The following is a 12,478-nucleotide window of genomic DNA, read 5'->3' as shown; positions in this document are numbered from 1 at the left end:
TACTTTATTTGTATATCTGCCCTGTGCAATCTTTGTTTAATCCATTACCGGGAACGCATCTGTGTCATTTTAAGATTTCTTTTGCTATTCAAAAATAGCAGATATATAGATCTGCTATATTTTTTTAATCGTGAAAATGATTGCAAATCTTTGAATATACATATATTTTAAGCAAACATTTGTAAATCAAATCTTTGCTTCTGGGGGGTAATATATATATTCAAAGAATTTCCACAAATTTGGACGATTTTTCAACAACAAAAAAATCAGATCTACAAGCTCAGATCGCACTCGGTGTGATCTGAGCTTGTGCGCTATGAGCTTGTATATCTGCTATTTTTTCAATTGCCAAAGAAATCTGAGAAATAAAATGCGTTCCCGGTCCTGAACGGCAAACAGAAATGTAATTTATTTTATATGTTCTCAATGTTCGATGCAAAAAACCCCACAATTAAATCATTAATTACAATTATTTGTATGACAGTGTCAATTGAAATGTCATGATTTTGACAGCCCTAATTAGCATCTCTCTTCTTCTTCCAACCTAACCTGAAGGCCAAACTAGAGAGGAGGAAGGGAGGGGAGAGGCCTGTCTCCATGCACGCACACATCCCTCCTACACAACAGGTAACCCGTCTACAATCTCTGGAGCTTTGCAACGTGTTGTGAGCCCTATTACAGTATACTAGAATATTTTATACTTTCAAAAATCTTAAAGGGCAAGACCACTTTGGTAGAGGTTTGGGTTGTGTAGTTACCTTGCCATGATGTAACTCCAAAGGTGGGCAAGTAATCAAAATTAATTGCTCCATTGATTAGAAATTGATAATTCAAAATATGCTCCTCATTGACTTACATTGTACAGTAAAACTGCTCTCTCTTTTAGCACAAAAACGAATGCAAACAAAGTTGATTCAGACAATATATAGAGCTTCACCAAACCCAGTACTGTTTTTTTTTTAAATAAAAATGTCAACTTCCTGTTGATTTTGCCATTTTTAATAAGTAGAAAACCCGGACTGGATCCGCGGATCCGGATCCAGATCTTCAAATAGTAATTTTTATAAAAAAAAAAAACAGTACTGGGTTTGGTGAAGCTCTATATTGTCTGAATCAGCTATGTTTGGGTTCATTTACGTGCTAAAAGAGTGAGTTTAAGAGCTGTTTTACCGTACAATGTAAGTCAATGAGGAGCATATTTTGAATTATCAATTTCTAATCAATGGAGCAATTATTTTTGATTCCTTGCCCACCTTTGGAGTTACATCATGGCAAGGTAACTACACAACCCAAACCTCTACCAAAGTGGTCTTACCCTTTAAGTAAATGTCTAAATGTCTGCTTTAGATTGTAGTTCTGCTATTTACTATTTACTATGCTATTTTGTCTGTAAGAACAATTTCCCTTAAATAGAAAGACAGAAAATTACTTTTACATTTGCAATGTGGTCTTTATCCAGAGAGCTGTTTACAATGTGCTTCTAACAACACATTGCACATAACACAAGTGCTTATTGTAGTTAATTAAACACAGAGGAGTCCATTTGGTTACATTATTTTGTACACTAGTCTGGAACTGTCTAATCTGACAGTGGAAATCCTGACGCCACCGTCTGGCCACGCCCACCTTGTGACCACGCCCATATTAATGTCCCCCCATGCCAGCACCCCTGGACGGAAATGGTGTCATCTTATCATGGGCATTAGTGAGGACCTAAAAAATGGGTGAAGTGCTCCTTTAAAGAAAGCTGTTCATCACTTTCTTTATAGGAGTCATTTGTAATGTATAAAGTAGGCATGTGCTTGTGGCCCCCAGGTGACGGTTCCTCTGAAGGGCCAGGGGCCCGGCGGTCCCCAGCGCTCCAGTTCTCTGAAGAGGGAGAAGGAAAAGGCGGAGGCCGAAGGCTCCTCCTCTTCCTCTCGCTCCTCTTCCTCCATCGTCATCAGGCCGTTCGGCAGCGTGGGCAAGAAGTCCAAGCTGGCCCAGGAGTTTGCCGCCGAGTTCCTCCTGAAGGATTGTGGTCCGGGGGGAGGTGTGTCTCCCACCCGTGACCACGCCTCCCCTCCGCCCATGTCGGCTCCGCCCATCATGATGTCGCCCTCCCGGACCCTCCTCCCCTCCCCTCAGGAACCCCTGGCTCCGCCTTCCTCCGCCTCCTATCCCTCCTCCCCCCTCCAACCTGTCCCGCCCCCCATCGCCGCCCCTGACCAGACCCCCTCCGCCCACACGCTGCCCCTGGAACTCCGGGCAGGAGACCCCGCGGCCTCCCCGCCCCAACGAGCGGCGAGGAACGAGGAAGACGACAGTTTGAGCGACGCAGGGACGTACACCATCGAGACGGAGAGCCAGGACAAAGACGTGGAGGAGGCCCGGAGCATGATAGACCAGGTCAGACCCCCTCTGTAGAAGACTCTACTAAAATGATAGACCAGGTGGATGTTAGACCAGTTGAATGATAAACCAGGTGAATGATAAACCAGGTGAATGTTAGACCAGGTGAATGATAAACCAGGTGAATGTTAGACCAGGTGAATGATAAACCAGGTGAATGTTAGACCAGGTGGATGGTTAACCAGGTGAATGATATACCAGGTAAATGATAAACGAGGTGAATGTTAGACCAGGTGGACCACACACACCAGTCCATCTTTAGACCACTAGAACAGTGGCGGTATGTGTGCTCAAACATATTGTGTATATACTTTATATACTTTTTCCTTTTCATGAACCATCTGCTGACCACCTGTCAGTATTGAGCAATTCTTTTTTAGGGGGGGGGTGACCATACACAAAAATGTAATACAAAAATAGACTGCTGAAAATGTCTTGGACCCAGAAATGTGTTTTCTATTAACTTGTATTATTGAAATGTAATCTGTAGGCCTAGTGTATGAAAATTGATTTAATTGCTAAGAGTTTAGTGTTGAGAAAATACCAGTTCAAGCAGTTTAAAAGTTCAAAAGGACTGAGTGGGGTATGCGTTTTTCTAACAGTGGTTTTAGGTCATTCAATACCTTAATAACAAAATTCCAACTGCTGACCTTTGCTGACCTTTGCGACCTTTGAGCATTTTTCAGAATAATAATAATGTTTAGTATACATGGCTTTTTTGAGGCACAAGCAAAGTTAATGCCTGATATGTTCTGATGTTTTAATACGCAGACTTATGTTATAAGGACAATGGCTTTCAAAAAGACACGTCCTGAATATTTGCGACCAATGTACTCAAGTAAAGCCAGTTACTCTCCAGATTATCCTCTACCGTATCAGGAAATAGAAGTGATAAACATCTGCCAAATGAGCCGCTATCTGACACCGATATCAGAGACCTGTTCAGGCCTTGTTCAACAGTCACTGCACTACAATGACATCCACTGCACTACAATGACAACCACTGCACTACAATGACGAGGACATTTCCTGGAAGCATAGAATCAACATGCAGGGGTACAAGAGGACTGGGATAGTAACCAGTATACCAGTAATACCAGGGGTGCCCTAGTTCCATAATCCACAAGTGGTATGGATGGGTCCTCCTTGCTTTAGTCTGCCGTAGCCAGACAACTATTCCACAATCTCTGAATGCTATATAGAGTCTGGAACTACACCTCCCGAAAGCCGAGACAGGAAGTTGGCATATATTTTAAAATATATAATTTATAAATATAACATAATATTACATTTTATATACTCATTTTCTGCTAAGCAGCAAGCTATATGCTTAGATGATTTTGATTTATATTAGGACAAATTTGTGTGACTGTAAAGACGAAACCGAAGCGGGGAGGAGCCGTCACATCCACTTTATCGCTTAATAATTTTCAGAGCTTCCGTACTCCGGATGACGGAAGAATTTGAAAATTGTGGGAGGCAACAGTCTGGCTCGCGAGACTATCCTTCCTTCCTTCCTTCCTGCCTTCCTGCCTTCCTTCCTTCCTTCCTTCCTTCCTTCCTTTATGCAATAACATCCATACTGTTTTCCTGTGTCCTGTGGCTGTGTCCTCATGCATACATCCTTTCCTGTGTTCCTGTATCACGTGGCTGTGTCCTCATGCATACATCCTTTCTTGTGTTCCTGTGTCACGTGGCTGTGTCCTTATGCATACATCCTTTCCTATGTCCCTGTGTCACATGGCTGTGTCCTCATGCATACATCCTTTCCTGTTTTCCTGTGTCACGTGGCTGTGTCCTCATGCACACACCCTTTCCTGTTTTCCTGTGTCCTCTCATGCATGCTGTGTCCCCTTATGCAGGTGTTTGGCGTGCTGGACAGTCCAGAGTACAGCGGGGGTAGTAACCCTGCGACAGCGGCAGCGGTCTATAGACCTGTAATAAAGGACACAGAGCAGGGTTACTTCTGTGTGGATTCTAAGCATGGCTTTAACCCAGCTGCACCCACCAGCCCCATGCAGGTAAACACCTCCCTTACACCCCATCTATACCGCTGTTAATTCTGTCCACTAAAACTATGGCGATTTCTTTTTCACTAAAACTCAATAAAAAAACATAAACTAAGTTGTGATGACTAAAACTATGACTAAATAACATGACAATTTCGTCACCAAAAATAAACTAGACAAATGTTATGGAGGGACTAGTGGAGAAGAGATCCAGTAGAACTAAGATAAGTCATTTTATGCTTGGCTGTCACGCTCCTAAAATAGCCGACGCGTTGTGAGCTTGTAGATCGGCTATTTTTGGTGCACAGCCAAGTATAAATCAGGCATTACAACGCCAAAATGTGATCGGACTTCACTTTACACTTGGTTTTATTACCTTAGTAAACCTTTTCATAAATACTTAATGTTATCAATCGCGAGTTTCAAGTCTTATTTCACACAGCATGATTTGCAGGTTCTACTGAGTGAAGACCACACCCCTCGCTCCCCTACACACCAATAGCACACCTTTTCCGGTTGCACTCGTGGCCATTTCCATCCCCCAAAGAACAAAACGGGTCTGTTGAAACCAATGGGTGATGTCACGGTCCCTTCATTCATATTTTCTTTTGTATTACTGTCTATGGTCTGCATGTGCCACAAATAGTTTTAAATATGTAAGTTATTTGTCATATCTGCCCTGTGCACCTTTTGTTTACGAAGCCTAAAAGCCAAACAGAAATTAAATTTGTATTCATAATGTTCCAATGTGCAACGACAGAAACACAATGAAATTGTTAATCGCAGATATTTGAGCGACAATTAACCATAATCATCCGTTATCGGTCTGTAACTATGAGAGTGTACAAATGGAACCAAATGGACCCTTTTGATTTAAAAAAAATATTGGAGGATAAACCCCTTGAGATGCATCATTTCGTCTTCCAGGGGGTCTTCCAGGGGGTCCTCAGGCACAACATACAAACAATGACTAAAAACAATCACATAACATTCAACAACAACAACAACAAAACATACACATGAGGGCTCTCACACCATCCCAGACCATTCTACATCTGTTACACATGTCATCTAAAAAACTGAAAATAAATAAATGAGAAAATGAATGAAAAATAACCTAAATACAATCAATTATAAAAAGCAAAAATCAAAAACAAGAGCAGTTGAGCGAAACAATGCAAAGACATTTTGAAAACGTATTAATTAATAATTAAATAATTGATCTAATTGGAATAGGTAAATTGTAATAGGTAAAGGTCTGTAACTCTGAGAATTAGATTAACAGATTTTACGGTGTAGATTGGGGTCCCAGAGATAAAAATGGTATCAAATGGGGGTCTGTGGCCTAGTGCAGTGGTTTTTCGCGGCCCACCCATCTACCACAATTAAGTGGTGAAATGGGTGGGCCGTGTGCATTCCCAGAGCCTTTTTTATTTTAATGATCAATAAATGAATTGCTATTCATCGGTATCACAACAGAAAACTACATTTTCATGGTTTTTAAAGTAAAGAAATCACATGCCAATTTCGTTAATTAAAAGAATATATATATATTAATGGTCTATTAACATAAAACTCGTAGTGTTTGGTGATTATTTGGGGGCCCACTCGCCAGCCGGCCGGCCCGACCTTGCATTAGCCAATTTTAATATAGGATATTTATTTGCCTCTTTCTTAACACATTGGGTGCCAGAGGTTTATTAAAATATTATACTTTGAGTGCCAGGACTTTTTAAACATTTTGAACCTTTTTCAAGTAGTCACAAAATATTTTCAGTGATCACCGTCCTCACGGTGATCCCCTCATTACACACATACAGGTCTCGTACAATCGGGGGGAAAAAATTTAAAACATTCGGAAATCCATTCCATAGTTGCAGCCAGTTGAAAATAGTTAAATTAACATTGTAAAAAAAAAAAGTGCACAGGAGCCGAGATACAGGTTTTTGAAGTCATAAGTTAACCAGGAGGTGGATTGGAGTCTAAATCTTGTAGGAGTGATATTTCCTGTTGCTGTGAAGGAAAAAAAAAAAAAAAAAAAAAAAAGTATTTTTTTTTTTTTTTTTTTCAAAAACCGTATATATACGGTTTTGGCACTCAACGTTAGTATGCGCAAAACCGTATATATACGGTTTTGGCACCCAATGTGTTAAATAATGTTTGACAATTTGGCCGATGTTTGACCACTTTTTATAGTATAGTTTGTTGATTACTTTTGACGCAGTAATGGTCTTTTTATTTTATTTTAGAGGTACTAAAAGTCCTTAAATGGTCACTTTAAAAATGTGCAGATACCCTGTATACACATATTCTGTATGTTTGTTTGTTTACTGTTGAGTGAGAAAACAATGTTGCAATCCAATCATCTGGGGACCCCCCCCTGCCCACACCCCCAAACACCCTGGGGGGTCTTTGGGATGAAACCGGTCGAGACCCACTGCTGTAGACTTGTGGATGTGTGTCGTTGTGTTTACCACCAGGTGCCAATGAACCCAGCAGCTATGGAGGGTCCTAAGTGGGTTTCCCGCTGGGCCAGCCTGGCAGACAGCTATGAACCTGGCTTCACCCCCCCACAGGGAGAGCTCCTAGACGGTGAGTTTGTTTCTGCCATTGCGGTGGTGGAAAGTAACATTTACTCAAGCACTGCAACTGCACTTACTATACTAGTAATATAATATACACAGATTGTTGTAATATACACAGATAGAAGTACGGCAGAGCAATGCTCACCGAGTTATGGCCATTTGAAATGTTAAGACACTTCTGTAACACTGTGCCTGTGTTGGGGGCCACAAGTGGCCCCTGGTGTGACTATTGTCATGGCAGAACCCTGAACAGTGTTTGTGCCAACGGACCGACCCGCTCTTGGCAATTTTAACATACATGACATGACATGACATACAAAAAATACATGAACGAACTAGAAAAAGTGCTCCTCGGAGCACAGGTCTCCGCCAGGTCAGGTACGTTATTGTGGCCTCCTGGTGGCGCTATAATAGGCCAATGTGAAAAGGGTGCCATTTATTCTTAGGTCTTTCACGGCAATCAGACACTGCATTCATGATTTGAGGCATTTTGTTCCAAAAATGTGTTTTGCTAAATTAGACCTGCTGGTGGCGCTATAACAGGCCAATGTGAAAAGGGTGGCATTTCTTCTTCGGCCTAGTGGGAATGTGCGTGTGAAAATTCACAGAAATCGCAAGCTGCGTGCATAGTTTGAGGCTTTTATATTTTTTTCAATTGTCTTTACTTAAAGTAGTACAATGCAGGTCCACAAATAACGATTTTTAGCAGCCTCTGCTGGTCATTACCGTCACTGCAGGTCGTTCGTTTATTCCTGCGTTACCCAGAATTCCATTTGTTTTCACCGGAAGACGTAAGCGTTTCAAAAAGCGTTCTTTTAATTGTTTTATACTATCTGTGGATCGTTTCTCTTAGCCAGTGGAGCTTTAGTTACCGTGAGCTGTGTTTTATTTTTCTGTTGTTTTTCGATCTTCAAATCCTACAATCTCTTAAAAACAGCGTGAGATTCCTTTTTGTTATTAGCGCGGTAGTTCCTGGCCAAACAGGAAACCGGTGCGGTAGTTCCTGGCCAAACAGGAAACCGGTGCATTTCCTTTTCCGTTTTCCGGCCGGATGACGTCATTTTCGCAGGAAAGGCTCACCTTTTCAATAGAAATTATAATAGAAAAGGCTTTCGGGGGTGAAATTCATGGAGTGGGTGTTGTGAAACATTTGCCACTCACAAAAGATATACAATTTAACTTTAGTTATGATGAAAAAGTTACATAGTATTACTTTAATGTCTAAACTTGTGTACGTGGACACAGACGTTAAACAGTGTTATTCCTGTCACAGACTCTCATTTCCTGAGTCGCTCGATGGCGAGTCACGGCTACGACACCTCCGAGTCGGAGTCCCAGGGCCACGCCTCCCGCACCCGACGCCTACTGCCCCAAGTCCCGCCTCCTGCTGGGGGGGACAAGTCAGATAGCCCCGCCCCCTGCATCCTGATTCGCCACGAGCCTTACCTGGCCCACGAATCGGCGGACGGCGGCGGCGGCTGCGGTCTGCCCCGCCCCCAGGATTCGTCGGCCCAGTGCTTGTACGTCCAGGACGACGTGGACCCGGACAGCCTGAGCGACGCCAGCCGATCCGATGACAGCTCGTTGCGGGAGAAAGGCCGCAAAAGCCACGCCAAAGGTTCTGCTTTTTTTTGTGATAAAAGAAGAATCCTTTTCAAATTTCTACCAATTATGACCTGCTCATAAGTTTCAATATTGTTATTTTTGCAAAAACTAATTTCTAAATTAGTTAAAGGTAGGGTAAGTGATTTTCTTTGGTTAAAATAAGTGTTAAATAGCTCTATATTCTGATAGTACTCATTGCTATAGAGTGTTTGTTCAGTAAAAGGAGTCTCCTTGTCTCTCCAGCTCTTTATAAAACAGAAAATGCATTTTCGTTTCAGTTTCAGTTTCATTTCAGATTTTATTCAATCAGGATAGAGAACTCAATCAGGATATAGATTAAACAAGTGAAATTGGAAGTGATGACACTAAGAAATGAGCAGGCAAAATTGGAACTGGAACACTATAAAAATGAAGCTTAAAAATTGATACTTTCTCCTGATTGGCTGAGATTTTGACACCTACCGAAAAAAGTATTTTCTGTTTATTAAAGAGCTGGAGAGACATGGAGACTCCTGTTACTGAACAAACACTCTATAGTAATGATTACTATCAGAATATAGTGCTTTAACCTTTTAACAAAATACTTTTTGTTTTAACCAAAAAATATCACTTACCCTACCTTTAACACATTCCATGCCAGAGTTTAATCTCATAATGTACTCACCAGTGCCAGCGTTTTATTGTTGTTTTTTTGTTTTTTTCATGTCGCCACAGACCTCGCTAAATAAGTTAAAAGTGCGCGTTCATTTGGTTCTAAACACACAGCGGATCTGTGAGAAACGGCCAGCGAAAACAGTTTCCAAATGCGAGCCGCCATCTTGAAGATACAGCCGATCAACGCTAAACAGTGATCAGCGAGGAGAAAAACAACCACCGAGAAAATCGAGTTTTAAACAGGATCCCAGACAGGAAGCGGATACGATCGAAAAAACCAGAACCCGAATAATTGGAAACGGAAATGGATCAAAAAAATTCGGAAAGTGCACCTGGGGCAATTTCAATGGGAATCGGCGGTTCGCGTAGATCTACGCGACTGGCACGCTGCGGCTTTAAATAGGTTCGCGTAGATCTACGCGACTGGCATTCAATGTGTTAATATAGCATCAATATAGCATCAAAATCTCTTTAATATAGCATCAAAATCTGTTTAACCACTTTAACTCAATTAGATAGCCGATCAGCTATTTTCACTATTTCTGAAGAAATGTGAAAGTGGTTATGTCTGTTTGTTGGTTTTATAAATAGGTTCCGCCGCCACCGACACCGGCGCCAGTTCTCCTGAAGCCCCGCCCCCCTCCACCTGCTTCTACATCGGCTCCGAGGACGGTCCTGGAAAAGCCGACCGCGCCCGCAGTCCAGTTCTGTCTGACAGGGGGCGGGACCCCCCGTCTAAGACCCCACCCACCACCGTGCTGATCCGACACCTGAGTGGCCACAAGCCTCGACGGACAGGTGACCCCATGGATTCAGAACTAACAAAATAACAAAAACTAGGACAAAATGTGGTTGTTTTTTTCATTGATTGAATACATTATTAGTCAGAAATGTAAACAGCACTTGGTACAGAGTATGTTACGAGTATGTCAATACAATATAACAATAGACACAGGATCTGACACACATTTTTACCTAGCGCAATGGTAAAGAATTCAGCACTTGCGCAGGAAACCGGGTTCAAATCCGGGGTAGAAGAGGAAAGTTGCATGCTTTACAAAAAAACAAAAATACTGAAACTGTATTGGTGTTTACAAAACAAACAAAACAAACTAAAATAAAATATCAAAATAAAACGTTTAATCATGATATGAACATTTAGGTTTTGAACGATAATACCAAAACGTCATAATATATTACATGATAATCGTTTAGGAAACAGAGCGTTAGTGTGTGAGTGTGTGTCCTTTCACGCTGTTTCACAGATTTAGATTTGGCCTGATAGAGCTTCTCAGTTGTGAGATTTAAAGGATCTACACCATGAATTTAAAAACAATATTTAATATTTAATATCATATTGTTTATGTCCCTCGTTTTTCAAAAGGTTTGAGGCTAAATCAAGCCTCAGATATAGTCATTCCAGCTAACTTCTCTCTGGCTTATAAAGCACTTCCACCTGCAATACCACATTGTCCTGATTTGCACGTGGCGCTATTGAAACAGTTTGTATGCATGTCATCTCCTGGTTCTGAGTGGAAAAAGTAAAAAAAAAAAAAAAAAAAAATCTTCTAAGTTGGAACTGAAAAACGGGAGGTATTGTACCGCTAGTGACGTCACTTTCGGGGCCAAATCAGTTTGGCCTGTTTTGAGATTTTACATAAAACCCCAGATATGCTGTGAAAGCCTGAGTGCTCAAACTGGGGTATTTTTTGGTAGGGGAGACCAAAAACACACAAAAAGAAGGAAAAGTTAAAATTCATGGTGTAGTCCCTTTAATTAAATTTAATTACATTTGTATTTTATTATATTTTATAATACATAATAAAAGAACAGAAGTGACATTTCTGTGTTGTCTCCTCCGTTGTATCCTATTGACTCACCTGCCAGTGAGGAGCCCCCACCAGGAGGACTTAGGGCCTTCGTCCTACTCCTCTCGCCCAACACTCCACAGTGGTGGAAAAAGTACTCAAATTCTTTACTTAAGTAAAAGTACCAATGCTGCAATACTGCAAAAAAAAGTACAAAAGTATTGGCATCAAAATATGCTTAAAGTACCAAAAGTAAAAGTACTAAAATATTAGAAAATATCAGATCTACAAGCTCGCAACGCGCGTCGCAGCTTGTAGATCGGCTATTTTCAAATAGCCTATGTATAAAATAGGGCTAAAGTGGTTAATGTATGTTTCATAATATAATAATTTATATCTGAAAAGTAACTAGTAACTAAAGTTTTCAAATAATAGTAGTGGAGTAAAAGTACAATATTGGCCTCTGAGATGTAGTGGAGTAAAAGTACTGGAAATTAGAAATACTCAAGTAAAGTACAAATACCTCAAAATTGTATTTAAGTACAGTACTTAAGTAAATGTACTTCGTTACTTTCCACCACTGACACTCCCTCCTGACAGGCTCCGCCCCCAGCCCGTAGGAGTATGTGCAATGACCAATATCACCCTCCCTGCCCGGCTTCCCTCCCCCGAACACGGGCCAATTGTGTTTGCATTGACGAAGCCCGATTTTCTTTTAATAATTTTTGCTTTAATCCCAGCAGGCGTCAAACCCAACAGCTCCGCCCCCAACCTCCGGACCGCTCAGGAGAAGGAGGAGTCCGTCCCGGCGGCGGCTTCCTTCGTCAGACAGGAGAGTTTCACCAAGGAGCGTCCCAGCGACTCGGCCCAGACCAAACGACTACCTCACATCTCCAGCCAGCCGTCCATCAGGGACATGGAGCACAGGAGAGAGGCCGCCCAGGTAGGGATGGGACGATAATCGTTATTATTATCGTTTATTACTCACAATAATCGTATCGTGGAGATTTAACCCTTTAACTCATATCCCGCCAATCGCGCATTAATGTGATCTAATAAATAGCGCGCTTGTCCGCTAAGATCGCATTAATGCGATCTAGTGATTAATTGGGGTTTATATCTCTGATCGCGCTATTCTGCTTATTTTTCATTCTAGGTTTCGAGTTCCACTTACTTCACCCACACTGGGATCCGGTTTCATGACTCGGGTTCCGTTTCCGGTTTTCATTATTTTTTCCCCAGTCATTTTCGTCCAGAATAGGGAAAAACACGGTTTTTCACACGGTATAAAAAACTAACGGAGAGGTCCACTTCTATAATCTATGGTCTGGGTGACGAACAGTCATCGCCGTCGTGTATCACATCGTATTTTTGGCCGATCGGAGAATCTGAGAACACGTCACATCCGGTTTGGCGTATTTGACTG

At 41.6% G+C, this 12,478-nt stretch overlaps 1 protein-coding gene across 1 annotated transcript in view; it reads left to right on the top strand.

Moving 5' to 3' along the window:
* Positions 1-12,478, top strand: part of cep170bb (centrosomal protein 170Bb) — a 62,311-nt gene that overhangs the window by 31,345 nt on the left and 18,488 nt on the right. Inside the window, exons 11-17 of the mRNA XM_080454116.1 lie at positions 556-627; positions 1,816-2,388; positions 4,254-4,412; positions 6,881-6,992; positions 8,259-8,603; positions 9,836-10,042; positions 11,796-11,995. Coding sequence (XP_080310242.1) covers positions 556-627; positions 1,816-2,388; positions 4,254-4,412; positions 6,881-6,992; positions 8,259-8,603; positions 9,836-10,042; positions 11,796-11,995 — 1,668 coding nt within the window. The remainder of the gene's footprint in view (positions 1-555; positions 628-1,815; positions 2,389-4,253; positions 4,413-6,880; positions 6,993-8,258; positions 8,604-9,835; positions 10,043-11,795; positions 11,996-12,478) is intronic.

This window comes from Gymnoscopelus braueri, assembly GCF_963280865.1.
Source record: "Gymnoscopelus braueri genome assembly, chromosome: 16".
Lineage (NCBI taxonomy): Eukaryota > Metazoa > Chordata > Actinopteri > Myctophiformes > Myctophidae > Gymnoscopelus > Gymnoscopelus braueri.
This window is presented reverse-complemented; position numbering and strand designations above follow the sequence as displayed.